This window comes from Thalia democratica, chromosome 5, assembly GCF_965202585.1.
Source record: "Thalia democratica chromosome 5, ktThaDemo2.hap1.1, whole genome shotgun sequence".
Taxonomy (NCBI): Eukaryota; Metazoa; Chordata; class Thaliacea; order Salpida; family Salpidae; genus Thalia; species Thalia democratica.
This window is the reverse complement of record NC_139169.1, coordinates 44433417-44451430: the sequence shown is the minus strand read 5'-3', so window position 1 is coordinate 44451430 and position 18014 is coordinate 44433417. Positions and strand designations below refer to the sequence as shown.

The window sequence follows — 18014 nt, the reverse complement described above, 5'->3', positions numbered from 1 at the left end:
AGTCGTGAACATTGCAGATTTACGCTTTAAATACCAAACTTAAACGGCTTTTTATTATTTCATAGAAATAATTAAATTTTATTTGATCAAAAATGTTCTATATTTACTTCGCATTTCAATAAGATAGAACTCGAAAATATTTCATACTTAACTTAATATGTTTTACTTAGTAGTTTCAAAAATTTATACTTATAATAATAATTTGCAGAATTATTTGCAGAATAATAATGATAAAATTGCTGTTTACTAAAGTCTGATAACTTTAGTTCTAGGGGTGGCCAAAGGTTCTTTGAACTTTTTTTGATGATTTTTGTATTTTTTCGGGGATTTATGAAAGTAAAAGATTTTTGTCCATTTCTAGTTTAACTTTAAATTTATGGTAAAAAACTGTCATAAACATTACAAGGATATTGAAAACTTACTGCAATGCTGTTTGAAAAATTTTTAATAATGACTAAAATTTTTAATGATACCAAAAAATATTTTATATGATAGATTTTTTTTTTCATCATTTAACATGTAAAAACTCTTTAAAATTATAGGTATTTAATTAATGATTCTTGTTCAAGATTCGAGGTTACTTGGAACTTTGGAGAAGGTATTATTTTATTTAGTTTGTAGAATTTTCGATAAACCTAGGGCTATTTGACAATTTATTTTTGAAAGTGTTAAATGTTGATATGTTTCTTATTTTAAGTTCCCAGTTCACTGTGTGAAGTTTAAAAAAATATTCATATTATTTAAGTAAGCATTCTATTCGTACCCTTTATATAAAAGCGAACCCTTACAAACTACGTAATTAAATAAATTAATCGATACCATTTGTGGTAACTGAAACTAAATATTAAGCTCAAACTTTTAGTTTATAACAATTTCTTTTGTCTAAGTTGACAAACTTATCAAAAAATATATTAACCACTTAAGTAACTGGTAGCTGCCAGGTAGAAAATTTAACTGACAAAAGAGCTTTAATACTTTTTACTCATTGTTTTAAGTTAGAAACTAAGAAAAACCCTGAGCTTAAAAAATCATTAACCTAAGCTTAATAAAAAAAATTAAAGATACTAAAATTAAAGTATGACAACCATACTAGTACAGTCATATCCGCGAATCTATGCACTCTCGGCTAGTTACACATTTTAGAATTCTCAAAAATTACAAAATTAATAACTTAAAAAGCATTCAGTATTTTAAATTTGGTGCAAAACCAGTAAACTTTATTTGAAAACTAAAAGATATGATTTTTAATTAAGGCATGCACTTTTTGAGGAAAATTTCAGCTTATTTATAAAGCTATATAGCTTAAGTATTTACTAAAGTGAGTTTTAATCAACGCATTAAATAATAAAACTAGTCCTTTGTTAACTAGTTCAATTTTGTAATTTTATATTTATTTTGTATTTCTAAGCGCAAGAATATTTACGATGTATTAATTAACATAAAATAAAAGCTCTCATCTTAATTTAAGAACGTAAATGCTATGTTACACTGCGTTATTATTTTATAGTAAGCATGTACTCTTAGAAAAAAAGTTTTAGAAGTCTAAAAAAACTTTTATTTCACTGTTTTTGAATAACAAACACATTCGATATAACGACTTTAAATTAGAGTAAGTCGTGACCTCACACTGCAAACAACAAGCAAAACAGAAAAAATAAAGTCAAAAGCAAATTACAATTAAACAAAGTTTATTTGTTAATGAAATATAAGAAAACAGCCAATACAGTAGGTATATTCGCTACCTCTCTTTTAGTTACGCACTTTTGCTGTGGACACACAGTGCGTAGACTCGCGAAAGGTGACTGTACTAAAAGATTAGTTATTAATTACACAAATAGATTACAAACAGCATAGAAAACGCTTGAAAATTGTACAACCAGTAATTAAAAAAAATCAAATAATACAACGCAACAAACGAGATGGATATACTGTGGGCATCCGACAACAAACAAAATGCAGGCCACCCAATGATGAAGTACCGTGCCATACACGATGTAAGTGACGTTTTTCAGCAGGTGACGTCTGTGACGAATGTCGTTGAGAAAAAACTTGAAGAACGACACAACCTGTTCATACAAATATCTATTATAAACTCATGATGATATTTCATATAGTTTATCTATTTATTAGCTTAATACTATAAAACAAAAAACCAAGTTACATGAATTATCATAGCGGAGGTGTTGTTAAACGAGAAACTTGGTCTACTAATTTGTTTTTGACTTTTTATTGGTATAGAAATATTACTCTTGTGTCGAAATTAACTTTAGACGCTATTTAATAACTTTTGAAATCTAACTTAATCACCTTTATTAAACTTTTTTTTCAGAGTAGATAAATAAAACAAAAAACTTTTGATCAAAATGATCACAAATGTTTTCGTTGATTTATTTCACAAACAATTTATGTATGAAGAGGAATCTTTAAAAAAGATATACCTTTTTATCATATAATAAAAATGAAAACTTCTAATTGCTAAAAAGGTGACAGCAGCTATTTTAGTTTAACCCTTGTACAGGAACTTATCTATTAAGTTCACGACCTTAAAAACTTTAACCCTAGTCGAAACACAGGTTTTATACAAAGCACCATGCATAAAAACAACTAACCTTGACTAGTCCAAATATTCTTGTAATTCTGACAATTGCGATCAGTCTGATGTTCCGTTGACTTAACTTCAATTCAGAATGTGTCAGAAGCGCAATTATCAACTCAAACGGGAACCACGCTAACAAATCGATATAAAATCCCCAGCTGAAAAAGTTTTTTTTTTTTTTTTTAAGTGGTATATTTAGATAATAACGACTAGTAATAAAATTCACCTAGAAAATTATATAAGTTAAGTTCACAAAGAAAAAAACTGCATATTTAATTGTATAAACTTATTTACAACATGTATGCTTAAGTTGGTGATGTCTATGTTCAAAAAAAGTAAGTTAGTTATAGTTTTAAAATCAGTAAAATAATTAAAAAAGCTTATTAAAAATATACAAAACCTTTAAAAAAAAGTTTTATATAACTTTATTAGATGACAAAGTAAGAACCTAAAGCTTAACTAAACTCTTACATAAAAAAACTATTTTTTCTATTTTTAATGAAAAATAATTAATATTTTAAAAATATAAGATGTAACGTTAAAAGGCGTTAAATCCTGGAGATCCTGATAAGCTAAGCTTATCGGAATAAATACCACAGATGTTCTTGTGCTAAAACTTTATTTCAACTAACGGCGTTTCACTGCTCTCAAATAAATTTAAGAACAGATCTACGGAGTCTATAAAATATTAACACACATTAGAAAAAAAGCAGAAAAAGCATGTAAAATTATGTATAGTGTTTATGTAGGTAGTAACTATAAATGAACTTTATGGTTTAAAAACAAAGTTTGGGATAAAAACATAAAATTATAAAATTGTCTACAAAAAATTCAAATTTAATAAAAGTAGGCACTAACCTCAAAACGCTCTAAGAATAGGCAAGTTTTTAAAATGAAAATTAAATTGAGTTGTGCAGAAATATTACGTCATAATAAATTTAACAAATTGGTCAATAGTTTATACAGCTTAAAAACATGAAGTTTTAAGCTTGCAAGTGTATGTAATTGTAATGTGAGTATTGTGAAATAAATTAGTACATAAGTAGACAGAGTTATTTAAAGTAGAATCGTCGGTTGTGGGGACAAATATTTGATAAATCTTGCCGCTTATTCAGAAGTAGGTTTTTATCTTCTGCTGCAATTACTGACTTTGTTTTTAAACCATAAAGTTCATTTATAGTTACTACCTACATAAACACTATACATAATTTTACATGCTTTTTCTGTTTTTTTTTTTCTAATGTGTGTTAATATTTTATAGACTCCGTAGATCTGTTCTTAAATTTATTTGAGAGCAGTGAAACGCCGTTAGTTGAAATAAAGTTTTAGCACAAGAACATCTGTGGTATTTAAAAAATATGTTTTTAATTTATTAAGCATATACATTTTAGGAGACAAATTTTAAAAATTTTGGATAACAAAATTCTGAGAAATTTCTTAAAAAGATTTTACACTCGTGAATATGTTATTCGATTGAGCAAATATAAGCTATTTCAAAAGAGTATAGTTTCTATTATCTCAATATATGTAAAGGCTTTTTTTTTATAAAATAAATTGATAAAATAAATTTCAATTAAAGGTGAAGCCAATTGATTGTTTCAAACTTACTTAAAAGAAATAGGCTACTTAACCATTAAATCATTTAAGCCTCACTCAATAACATAAATAAGTTTAACTTTTATAAACAATATGATAACGAAACCTCGCTAAATATTTTTTAGCAGTTTTGATTGGATGCAACACAGGTAAACCATGATTGTCATAATACAACGTGTGAGCTCGGATTATCTGATGCAGCAAGCCAATTATATCCAATGAGTACTGGAGCATTATTAGTGTCACATTGTATGGTATGAATGCAAACTGTTGCAAAAAATTAAAATAAGTTTGTTTCATTTTTTTACAAACTAATTGCGCTAAAAAAACTAAATAAATAATCTATACTTTAGATTACGATTAGCAAAATTATTTAATGTTACGACTAGCAAAAAATATGGTATTTAAATTTTAAATTTTTTACATATTTTACATGGCAAAACTTATATGATAAAAAACCATTTGAAACTCTATATAATTATTATAATAAGTCATAATCTATATTTTACTTAAAGAGTTTTAAAAAACTAGAAATGATCAGTATCTTGAGACTTTTTCTAAATAAAAAAAACTACAAATATATCTTAGATACCATTTTGTTGTAAGACTTAAAAATTTTTGACTAAAAAATTTATATTCAATTTAAGCGCTTTCGAAACTCACAAATTCCCTTGTCAAAAAGTTAAACACTCACAAATTAATTAAAAACAATATACATAAAGTGAAACTAGATACTTAATAAAAAACACAGTTAATAAAAACGACAAGTATTTAACAAAAATGAACTTTTTTAACAAAAAATCAATTAAAACAAAATGGACTATTTAAATATGTTAATAGTTACTCTTGATCCTTTATCAGGACCAAGCTGATTATTCAAATTTGATTGAAGTTTTTTAATTAGTGAAGCTTCTGAAGATAATAGATTAGTATAAGAACTGCACGTTTTAATAACTTCAAAACAATCATAAATGTTGTTATAACTTGTAAAATATGCACAACTCTCGATATGATTAAATACTGCACTATTAGTTGGAATCACATGCTCTTCGATTTTTACAAAAAGTTGTCTTTCAGTTTCACCAGCATATTGGTTGTTCAGATCACCTGGACACGTAAACTTGTAAGCTAAGCCACTTTGATACATACGAGTTCTTTAGGGAGAAATATTTCCCCACCTTTTGTGTTTAATATGCAATATGTATTTTTACTCTGATTTCTTCGAACATAGCTTTGATGTTCTTGGAGAATTTCTCGGATATCTTTCTGACGTATGGTATTGTAATGTAGTGTTTATTTTCAACTATAACTTCAATTAGTTCTGATTCGAAGTTGTTTTGCTTTGTATCTACTCATTGACAAACTTGGTCGAGAAAGAGTTTTTTATCAAAAGTTCCTTAACCTTTTGCCATTCGATATGTTGTAGATCTTCTGAGACGAAATTTTGGTTTCTGTAATTTAGGTTATTGCATAACTTCTCTTCCAAGACTGCAGTACACACAAGTTTAAGTTCATAAGCACGCCCGTGCTTGTTGGTTTTCTGTAGATTAGATAGATGTGATGATCTTGTTGTCTTTTACTGGTACTTGTATATTAAGATATGGTAGTTTACCTTAATGACAAATTTCATATCTCTGTGCATTTTTTTCGCCAAACTGATGTATTTGGTCTTTGTTTTCAAAAATGCAGAATATGTCGTCAACATATCTTCAATACATTTTAGGTTTTGTACTTTAGTTAAGAAACCAGTTGGCCAGTAAAGGGGCAAGAGGTGAGCCCATTGATAACCCGTTCGTTTGTTGACATACTGCGCCATTGAAAAGAAAGATGCTTTGTGAGCATACCCTTAGAAGATTTATAAATACTGTTTGAGTCATTTTTGATCGAGCAAATATTGAAATTAGATTATCCATGTATACTACTTTCGTAACTTTATTGATAGTTTCTTCCAATGGTACATAGGTATACAAACTCTTGATATCAAACGTAACACAAATGTCTGTGTTTAACGGTTGGAATGTTTTCAGTTTTTCGACAAAGTCAAAACTGGAGCTAATAATCCAATCACCTTTTAAGTATGGTTTAAGTTCTATATCTAGCCATTTACATAAGGCGTATTCTGGTGTTTTTATTGCCGATAGAACTGGTCTAAAAATTTGGTCTTCTATCAAAAAAATCTCGTCTCAGAAGATCTTCAACATATCGAATGGCGTAAAGTTAAAGAAATTTTAATGAAAAACCCTTTCCCGACCGAGTTTGTCGATGAACAGATACAAAAGCAAAACAACTTTGAATCAGAACTAATTGAAATTATAGTTGAAAATAAACACTACATTACAATACCATACGTCAGAAAAATATCCGAGAAATTCTCCTAGAACATCAAAGCTATGTTCGAAGAAATCAGAGTAAAAATACATATTGCATACTAAACACAAAAGGTGGGGAAATATTTCTCCCTAAAAAACTCGTATGTATGAAAGTGGCTTAGCTTACAAGTTTACGTGTCCAGATGATCTGAACAACCAATATGCTGGTGAAACTGAAAGACAACTTTTCGTAAAAATCGAAGAGCATGTGATTCCAACTAATAGTGCAGTATTTAATCATATCGAGAGTTGTGCATATTTTACAAGTTATAACAACATTTATGATTGTTTTGAAGTTATTAAAACGTGCAGTTCTTATAATAATCTATTATCTTCAGAAGCTTCACTAATTAAAAAACTTCAACCAAATTTGAATAATCAGTTTGGTCCTGATAAAGGATCAAGAGTAACTATTAACATACTTAAATATTCCATTTTATTTTAATTGGTTTTTTGTTTCAAAATCAAATTTTGTTAAATACTTGTCTTTTTTATTTACTGTGTTTTTTATTAAGTATCTAGTTTCACTTCATGTATATTATTTTTAGTTAATTTGTGAGTGTTTAGTATCTTTGACAAGGGAATTCGTGAGTTTCGAAAGCGCTTAAATTGCAAATAAATGTTACCATGAAAAAAAAATTGTGTCTAGCAATAAAATTGTATTTAAATACATTCGAAGGTCTATCTATATGTGAAATATATCTTAGTTTATGGATTTTAGTAATTATAAATTTTGTATAACTATTTCTTACACGTTTGTAAATAATAAAAAGGCATTTAACAAGTTTACTAACAATTGTTCAAAAAATAAAGTAAAAGTATGTGACTTATATAGTTTAATGAACTTTTAAAGGCTTGATTTTAAAAAGTAAGATCATTATTAACTTATAATTACTTTTAAAAAAGTGATAATGGTGTAAGTAGTTAAAAGATTTAAAGAATGCAGTATTTCGCTAAAAAACTTGAAACTAAGTGAGAGCTAAAACCTTGACTTTAATTTGGGGTGGGCTATATACGACCCAAATCCAGCCCCGACACATTTTTAATCTTCAAAACAGCTTGTGCAGTACAGATGGATTGATCATTTTTATAAGATACATTCATAAGCGTATTCTTAATTAGATATTTTGAGTCATATAGGGTGCTTATTGAAAGGTAATTTTATAAAAACTTGGATTTTTTTAGTTACGCCGCCAGAAAACATTTTATTTAAAGTCCAGTCTTCTAAAGGCTTTTTTTGCTAAGTCTGGCCCGCTGATAGTAAAGTTAATACGAACCCATAGTTTAGAGTACCCATTTAAGTTAATTAATAGTTTATACAAAGGTAAAAACGGCACTATAAACTTGAAGAGGAACAATAATCAGGTTGAGTATAGTGAGAATGGTAGAAAATTTTTCATAAGTTTGATATCCTTTTTTCTGTGGATTGAAGACAACTGGCAAAAGTAGGCAGGAATACCACATTGAATAATTTGTTAGCTCAACCTGTAAATTAATTGTAAAATCCTATATGTAATCACCTTACTTTCAAGTAAACGAAAACAAAATAACTTTGTTTATATAAAAAAAAAAAAGTTTTATAACAGTATTTATAATATTTATTTTATATCGTTATTTTAAACAAAAAAGCCCGTTCCTATTTTCAGACAACTATTTATACTATTTAAACCTGTTTTTATTTTATAAAAACCACAATTTAAATTGGTATCTGCAATTGAGACTAAGTATTTTTTTTAAATAAACTGTTCTATTTATAAAAATCTACAAATTTTCCAATATATTTGAATTGCTGATAGTTTATAAAATATCAAACTTGTGTTTTCTTGCTGATTCGCTGTATGAAGGGAGCTCTCTTGACTCGATGAGTGAAATAAGTTGCCTGGTTATCTGACTCCTTACTCGTTGCAAACTTGTTTTTGTATACTTTTCTGAACAATGTAATGTGTCAAATAAACTAAGAAACTCTTTTTAATGCAAACTTTTTCGAAAGCTCGAACGCTAAAAACAGGTGCGTTAAGATATATTTTTAACTTCTTGTATTTTAGTCTTTGAATTCTTGTTAATAAACAAGCTTAATAAATATAAAACGGTATTTCATAAAAATACATATGCTTGCTACACAGCTTACTCCTTATGTTAAAAACCTACTGTTATATAGTTGTTTTATTATAATAAAAAAATATGTAATAAACTACTTGAATGAAAGAAACGTGTTTAAAAACTATACATCAAGTTAAAATCATCAAACTTTTCCTGCAAAAGCTGTTCGAAGGCGTGGTAGTTGAGTTTTTTTGTCACTTCGCTGAAGTGATGGTGGTGAAGCTCCATCCCAGTTATTATTTCTCTGAAAAAAGGGAATTCCTGCAAAACTTTGTCGATGTCGTCGCGGGAAACCACTAAAAGCTCGCAAGTTGTATCAGCTACTATGGTGCTAGGTGCAGGGTAATTGAAGAAGACCTGACGGAATTTTTTTTTTTTAATTTTAAGATTAATATGTATTTAGATTATCTGTTTTTTAGTAGTACAAACACCGAATCATTTCCACTCATAGGTTTCAGGTAAATTTATTTGGATAATGGTATGATAATGGATTAAGAGTTAACAAAGTTAGTTACATATAACTCGATTTTTGTTTATAAAAGTAAAAAATCGGCGAAAGTCCAAAAGGGCCTAAGCCTGGACTTAAATATGCAATGAGACAAGCTCAAGTTAACACATGTCTTGCCAATTGGATAATGTATTGTATCAATGCACCGCAATTAGATAAAGCTGACGTCACTAATCATACAAGCAAACAGGGGTAGTTTTATGGGTAGTTTTTTTTTTGAGCAATATTGGGTACTTTTCAGCATATAATTGCAGTAATTTTGCAAAAAAAAAGCTCCAATATTTTGATGACGTCGTACCATACTTTGGGTCATGTTTTCAGAGTTTCTTCTAAGTTTTTAAGGCAACAAGTATATTGATCTATTTATAGCATAAACTAATAAATTTAAGGTAAATAACTATCTTAAATAGTATAACAACACTAAAAAGATACTGTTAAAAGACTTAAAATCTGTTTATAGTTAAATTAACTTATTGATAGAAATAAAAGCTCATATATATTATAGACTTATCATATCTAATCAAAACTTTATTATTTTACATGCTGAAATAGTTTAAAAATCACATATTTTTGGTGATTTTTGTTTGAAATACCATATTTTTCCTTTTTTTTTTAAATTTCACAGACTCAAGGTTTTCCAGTTTTTGTTTAAACTGTCAGGTTCCTGGATTCCAGATGTTTTGGCAACCCTGTAAAATTTTAAGGAAATATATCTTTGAATATTTATTAAAACAAAAAAAAACAAAATAAAAGATGACAATAAAAACTTACTGTACTCACTAATATAATTTTATATCTCAAAAATTTGTCTTAATATTAAAAATCTGTATAAGGCTACTTGTGGTTTACTTAAAAATCTGTAAAATGACATCAAGTTGTAATAAAAGTGATCTACACCCTTCCTGTAACTACACTATGTTTTTTTTTTTTAATTTCGTTCAATTTTTTCTAAATTTAACATACTTTTTTAATTACAAGTCTTATTTATTTTTCTAGAAAAAAAAAGTGATCAGAAATTAAAGTTATTCTAGGATTTTATACAACATTCCAAGATTCCAATAAACATCTAGGTTTGATGACCATCATTTTAGCTTTATTTCAAACTAAAAAAATGCTAGGTTTTATTGAATTACAAAACTTATGTATAACTAGTTTAAATTTTTTCTATGACTAAAAGTCATCAATAATAAACTATTAAGGAAAAATTGAAAAAATAATAGCTTAATTTGATTTTGAGTTTGAAATTGTAACTTACACAAAAAATATCAGAGTTAAACATTATATTTCTATAACTTTAATAACAAAGGGAAATGTTTTGTACATTTCATTGTATTTATTCAGATTTAATCATTTTCATATTTAAAAAATAAATAATGTGAATATATCATCATAGGCCTAGACAGCAATTTTGCTTTGTTTACAAAGTTTAAGCTTCAAAACTATCCAAAGTAAAGTTCATGACGTCATCAAAATATTGGGTACTTTTTTTGCAAAATTGCTGCAATCAAAAGTACCCAATATTTAAAACTACCCATAAAAAGTCCTACCGAGCAAACAGTAGCTTTATGGTTAAAATCTATAAACCACTTGTAGATGGGAGACTACAAGCCTATCGGTTGCGACTCACTGACGAATTTCAAGAGAAAAACTGAACTGAATAGGTATTGTAGTTTTATAGCTTTAAACATTAAACTTTATTTGAATGCAATAGATACTGTGGAATAATAACTTTAAAAATATTTTAAAATTTCGTATAAAATGTTATTATTAATCACTTATATATTATTTAGTTCTAAATAAACATTAAATGATCTTTTTTGGTAAAAAACAGAACCAGACAGAAAGAAAACACCTAATAGATGCAATTAACTTTTCCAACTCCTATTCAAAGTTCACAGAATTTGAGATAGAGACAATTATGCACACATGCAAATCAGTAATGTTTTACGATAATAATATGTGGAAAAAACCAACACCAATGACAACTTCGATGTATCTATGGACTCATTTCACGGCGCTGAAATATGTGATCTTGTAGGTTTATACCTATTACACTATTTGTCTACGATTATAAACACTGAGTCAATTGGACTCTACAGAGATGATGGACTTGCCGTTATCAATCAAACAAATAAGAGTAATATTTACAAAATAAAAAACAAAATAACAAGAAAACTAGCAGACATAGGATTCGATATTACAATTAGCGCAGGTGAAACCTCCACCAACTTCTTGGACATACATTTAAACCTCCTAACTGATGACTATTGCCCATATGTAAAGCCAAACGCAAAGACCATTTATATTGACAAAGATTTTAACCATCCTAGAACAATTATGAAAAATATCCCAAAAGTGATCAAAAATAGAATTTCAAAACTAACAAAAAGCAAAGTATCATTTGATAACGCGAAACAAATCTACCAAAACGCTTTAAGCAAAAGCAACTTCCATCATAAGCTCGAATATAATCCAACAATTGATATCAACAAAGCAAAAAACAGAAAAAGAAAATGTATTTTTTACAACCCACCTTTCTGCGAATCAGTAAAAACCAAATTCGGAAACCTCTTTTTAAAACTGCTTGACAGGAACTAAATCAACAGAACTACACAAAATCTTCAATAGAAGTTCAACCAAGATATCATACTGTTGTTCCCCAAACATAAAAGCATTAATTAGTGGACATAATAAGAAGCTGCTAGAAAAACCACCTATAGAACCGAAGCTATGCAACTGCAAAAACAGAGTGCAATGTCCAGTAATGAATAAATGTAAATTAGAAATTTTAATCTACGAAGCAATTGTCTCGTCTGAGAAAAATGAGAGAATGTCATATATTGGATCCACCCGAAGAGCATTCAAAAATAGATTGTACGAGCATAGAGTATCATTTCCAAAACCCAACAAGAAGAAGCCCGCCAACTGTACACAACTACATTTGGAAATTATATGAAAAAGGCGAAAAATTCACTACTGAATGGAAAATTCTCAGACAGACAAAAAGCAGATTCAAACTAAACTTCATGTGCTCACTATGTAACCTTGAAAAACTGTTTATAGCAAACGCTAACCAAAGAAAAATCCTTAATAAGAGAAATGAACTAGTCACGCAATGCCCTCATTACCCTAAGGAATACTTTTAGTTTATTTTTTATCGCATTAACTTAGTTTATTTTATTCTATTTAATTTGATTGTTACATTGTATTTATGTTTGTATTGTGTAAAGATTTTGTTTTAAAGTTAAAACCTTCCCGTAAAAAGACCATTTCTGTTTTCTAAAAATCCCCTATAAATCTTAGTATTTACATTTTTTCCAAAAATATATTAAATACTTAGTAAATAGATTACCAAAATATATAAAATCTATAGTTAATAAATTATTTAAACTAAACTTACCTATATTTCATTTTAAACTAATTTAACTTTATAATTTAACTTTTGTAAACTACATACTAATTAAAACTCATATTTTAAATGTAAATTTTATTTTTCTTTTATGTGTGTATTTGTATTTTTATTCCCCAATTCATCGCCTTGTATACTTTTGTTTTCAGCTTTTTTTAGCGTCTGATGAACTGCTCTGCAGGGAAACGGCGTAACGCAATAAAAGTTTAACAATAAATTTATATTAAATGATCTTGTTTTGATTTGAGTGTTAACAAAAAATATATCCTTGGATCATAATATTTTTTCAACATAAAAAAAATAATTTCATAACAGTTTATTAGTGAAGTAGCTTTATTCTTAAAAACTTTAAATTGTTGTTAAAAAACTAAAGTAAAACTAGAAAAATAAATAAAAAACTAAAAAGTCAAACAATTGGAAATTAAACTAATTAGCTTTAAACATTAACTTTTTTCGCTCAAATTAAAAAAAAAATCTTTTGATACAATAAACAAAGTACTAAATTTGATAGTTGCTATACTTATTTTATTATCAGGAGGAATTCAAAAGCTTAATTAATTTTACACAAAAGAAATACTAGGAAATAATGAGTTTGTAATTTCATCTAAATCCTCGTCTATTGACGAACTAGTGCCTTTTTCAGCTGACATGTTACAGTCTTTGACAAAAAAATTCAAAAAACTTTTAATCAGATAATTTTCATCAAAATGTTCAAACTTAAAAACCTCAATACCAAATCGAGGGTCAATGACAGACATATGAACAACATAAGACAAATCTTTGTAGTAGAACCTTGATTGAAAATCCTCTATTCTTTCATCATTTGCTTTTATTTTCCAAACAACAAATCGTTTTGCAAGTTTTCCACAAAACTTAGTGTTACTCCACAAAACTTCGTCTAAATATGTGTTTGAAACGTTGACGATGAGCAACTTTTGAAGTTCGAAAGCCTTTTGTAAAACTTCTTCAAAATTATAATCTTGAAGAAACAGTTTATTTTGACAGTCATCCTTTTTATAAGCTCTTAAACTAGTTTCCATGGTTTTCTTTTAGGTACAAAAAGACATAAAAATAATAAATTTTTGTATAAGATGCTATAATTTAAAATGTTAACACTTGTATGCTTTCTTTTAAATTTTGTTAATATTATAATCTTTAAAGAAACTTTAAAATAAAAAAACTAAAATAAAATTTTTCTATGACGTAAAAAACCTATATTTTTTATTTAAAAACAAAAAAATATGTACTTGAAACTTGAAGATTTTTTATGAACTACTTTTTTTAATTAAATAGTTGTTACATCAAAAGTAAGTAGAATTGAATTGTTCATAGGCTATCTAAATTTTTTTAATCACAGTAGTTATTCAACATTAAAATTTTAATAAAAAAGCGTTAAGTTAAGTTTATTTTTATCTAAAATTTAATTAAAGTTAGATGACGATAAAATAAAACGTTATACATTTACTAGTTAAGTATTCTAAATAGTAACACAAATTATACACTTTTAAAAGGAAGTTTTAGCTCATATATATGGGAGCCGATCATTTCTAACCCGCTATCATTTCTAACCCGATCACTTCTAACCCGATCACTTCTAACCCGATCACTTCTAAGCCGATCATTTCTAACCCGATCATTTCTAACCCGATCAATTCTAACCCAATTACTTCTAACCCGATCACTTCTAACCCGATCACTTCTAACCCGACACTTCTAACCCGACACTTCTAACCCGATCACTTCTAACCCGATTACTTCTAACCCGATCACTTCTAACCTGATCACTTCTAACACGATCATTTCTAACCCGATCAATTCTAACACAATCATTTCTAACCCGATCATTTCTAACCCGATCACTTCTAACCCGATCACTTCTAACAAGATCACTTCTAACCCGATCATTTCTAACCGAGCTTAGCCCGATGACTTCTAACCCGATCACTTCTAACTTGATCACTTCTAGCCTGATCACTTCTAGCCTGATCGTTTCTAGCCCGATCGTTTCTAACCTATTTTACTTGTTTACTTACGTTTATTTTTTTAAGGATTTTATGCAAAAACCAAACAATCGTAATAAAGTAAATAAAATAATAAGAAAAATTTCAATTTTTAATTTTTTTAAAACATAATGAGTTACGTAAAAAATATTTTTTGTATGATTTTTTATTTTAGTATCAACTTAACATGATATTATTTTTCTATTTTTACCTAATTTTTTGAGTTGTAAAAACTAATGTAGTAACTTATATTTATAATTCATTTATAATGATCGCTAAATAATCTAAAGTTTTTGTGTTCTTAGAAATCTGTAAAATAATAACTTTTAAAAAATACCAAGAAAAATATTAAAAAAGTTTTTACTATTTATCGTGTAAAATTATTTTTGCAATTTTTAATTTTTTTAACTTTTAAATTTTTATTAAAAATGTAAATTTATTTTGCTCTATATACAACCTATTTTAAAAGAAATATTAAAAAATCAAAATAGTAAGTTTTCGACACTTAACTTTTATATTTAAGTTTAATTTATAATATTTCTTATTTAATCTTATTGTAATGAAACTAACATTTCATTTTAATATTTTAAAGCTCGTGAATAAATATGGAATTTTTTGTAATAATAAAAACAATTTTCATTATTCTCAAAACAAGCTTTTCCAAAACAATTTTTATAACTCTCAAAACAAGCTTTTCCAAAACAATTTTTATAACTCTCAAAACAATTTTCTTAAAACAATATTGTTCACTTAAAGGAGTTAATTTCATTCCGACGAGTATATATCGGCGTTTTGTCTTTCAAATACGCGTTAAAGTTAGTTGCAAAGTTATTACGCGGTACGATCAAGTAACGTTTTACTTCAATTATTGAGAATCAAGAAAACGTCTACATAGCGGAGTTGATGTTAGTATTTATGTAACTTTACGATTGTTGATACTTTTTATAGATTTTATTTGTGTCGTGATTTAATAGTTTCTTTCTTCAGAACTAAGAATTATTATTGAAAATAAATTAAATTGCATTTATTCAAAGTGTGTTTTATTCATAACTTAGGAATAAGTTTGTAACTATATTAAACTAGCTCGAAAGTAAAACCCAAGTTGGTTAAAGTGGAAACCACGCAGTGTCTATTAAGAACCTTGAATCTTCTGGTTACAAATCTTTAAGCAGTCAACAGAATAAATGCACACAAACAACAATGACGATATCAATCTTAATAATTCTCATCAAGCAGAGATGATGAATGATAATGCTGAATTTTATCCGTCAAACAGCATTCAACAACAACTTAGAAAATCAAGCGAAGTTAAGCAGCTAACAAATGAAGAAGAGTTAAGAATTTTGCAAAAGCAAATGAAAAAGTTAAATAATAGATTAAAGCAGTCTAGATCACCACATTTCGAACGTGCGATGCTAGAAAAACGCGAACCTTTTTACAATGATTACGAAAATAGTAATCGAAATAATTTTAATAACTTTAGCGACACATTTAAGGCGCAAAGACTAAGTAAAAAGTTTAAAAGGTTAGACTTTGTAAGAAACCCTCGTGATATTATTAGTTTTTTCGAAGAGGAAATGTTAAATGAAAATAATTCTAGTAATACAGAAAAGTATAAATTCTTGACTGGGTTTTGGCCGAGAGAAGAGTTTTCAGACTATTATAAAATGACAGAACGAGGTGAAAGAAATTACAGTTCTTTAAGAAACTTTTTTATTAATAGGGACAATCAGTTAGCTGAAATTTTAGATAAAATTCCAATTTGGAATGAGTGTACAAACTTTAATAAAATATTTGCTACAGCCGTAAGTTGGGCCAAATGTCGAGAACAGGACAGAATTAAGTTTTTTCTTGCATATTTAATGCCCTTTTCGATCAAAGATAAGATTAGGGAACATTTTGATGAAAGCTTAGAACTTTTTAAAAGAAAAGGACAAGCCATATGGAATGCTTATAAAGAAAACGCATTAGTACCTAAGCAAGTTAATTACAATAGACTACAGCAGTATGAGCAAAGTCAGCATAGGTCTAAAATAAATTACCATAAGCGAGTTCGTCCTAATTATCAACAAAATTTTCATTTTAGAGATAATGGTATTAATCATAATTACAATTATCGTCAACATAACCAAGATAGAGATAGTTTTAAACCAAGAAAATCATACAATGGGAATAGTAGTAATAATGTTAACATAGCACAGTGTTTGTCATGTCATCAACACTTACCTACAAAAACATCTAATACAAGCAAAGAGTTTCAAACAACCAAAGAAAAAGCTCAGGTAACCAAAAACACTATAGCAGTTGGAGTAACTGGTCAAGTAGTATGGTTTAATGTTCGCAAAGGTTACGGTTTTATTCAACGTGATGATCGGAACAGCGATATTTTTGTTCATTATACAGCTATCATCAAAAACAACCCTAACAAATTATTAAGGTCTCTTGCACAAGGAGAAAAAGTCCAGTTTGATATTGTTGTAGGTAAAAATAACATGTCAGAAGCCGCAAACGTGACAGGTCCTAATGGTAAAACAGTTCAAGGGTCTAAGTATGCTGTAGATAAAAATTCAAACTACAATCAAAAACTTCAACAAAATATATTTAACGCAAACCATCATTCTCGTAACCTCCAACAGCAGAAAATAAAAGCTAGTAGAGCTTATAAGCAAGCTGTTGCTTTTACAGCAAAACAAGGTAACCTTAGCAAAGAAAAACATCAGAAACAACATCAGAAAAATAGCAGTTACAATAAAAAATATGATAGCGAGCCAAAATATCAAGTGACAACAGTGCAGCTTAAAAGTTATAAACAAGACTCAGGCTATTACAATTTTTCAAAAACAAAATCACAAACTAGCGTATCAAGCAACATATTAGCTAAAGAGAAAAACAATTTGACGGTACTTAATTCCTTTGACAAAAAAGAAATTATAACACAGAATAAAAAAGAGTCAGAATTACTAATAGCAGGTCTAAAACTTTTACCATTTATCATAAAGTCCTTTTGAAGATAAAATATAAACATTTTTACAAAACTAACGAGACATACTTTAATAAAGGTAAAAAGTTGTAACTTTTTATTAACATGAAAATCTATTTAAATATTTTCTAAACTCAGGTAATTTTTTTAAGAAGTTAAAATGAAAGAAACTATTACGTGTATTTATTTTGTATTCTTTTCTGATAAAATTTCTGAATTGTAAAGTTTATAGCTTTTTTACTTTTAATGATGTGTTATGAAGTTTTTTATATTATAAATTACAGCTTGGTACTAATTAATTAAAAGCTAAGACATAACAATTATATTATAAAAAAGTTTTATAAGCCTATTTTTATATTAAAAATTTAGTAACTACATTTTTTTCTAATTTTAAAACAAAACTAAATTACCAGATTTTTTTAGCTCGTAAAATAATCAAGTTCAAGTTTAAAGCTT

At 27.6% G+C, this 18014-nt stretch overlaps 1 protein-coding gene across 1 annotated transcript in view; it reads right to left on the bottom strand.

The window, feature by feature from the left end:
• Nucleotides 1-18014, bottom strand: part of LOC145836580 (uncharacterized) — an 84564-nt gene that overhangs the window by 17887 nt on the left and 48663 nt on the right. Inside the window, exons 22-28 of the mRNA XM_082944374.1 lie at nt 13304-13528; nt 8810-9018; nt 8375-8489; nt 7906-8046; nt 4299-4459; nt 2610-2754; nt 1917-2066 (exon numbers count right to left, since the gene is read on the bottom strand). Of these exons, the coding sequence (XP_082800500.1) occupies nt 1917-2066; nt 2610-2754; nt 4299-4459; nt 7906-8046; nt 8375-8489; nt 8810-9018; nt 13304-13528 (1146 nt within the window). The remainder of the gene's footprint in view (nt 1-1916; nt 2067-2609; nt 2755-4298; nt 4460-7905; nt 8047-8374; nt 8490-8809; nt 9019-13303; nt 13529-18014) is intronic.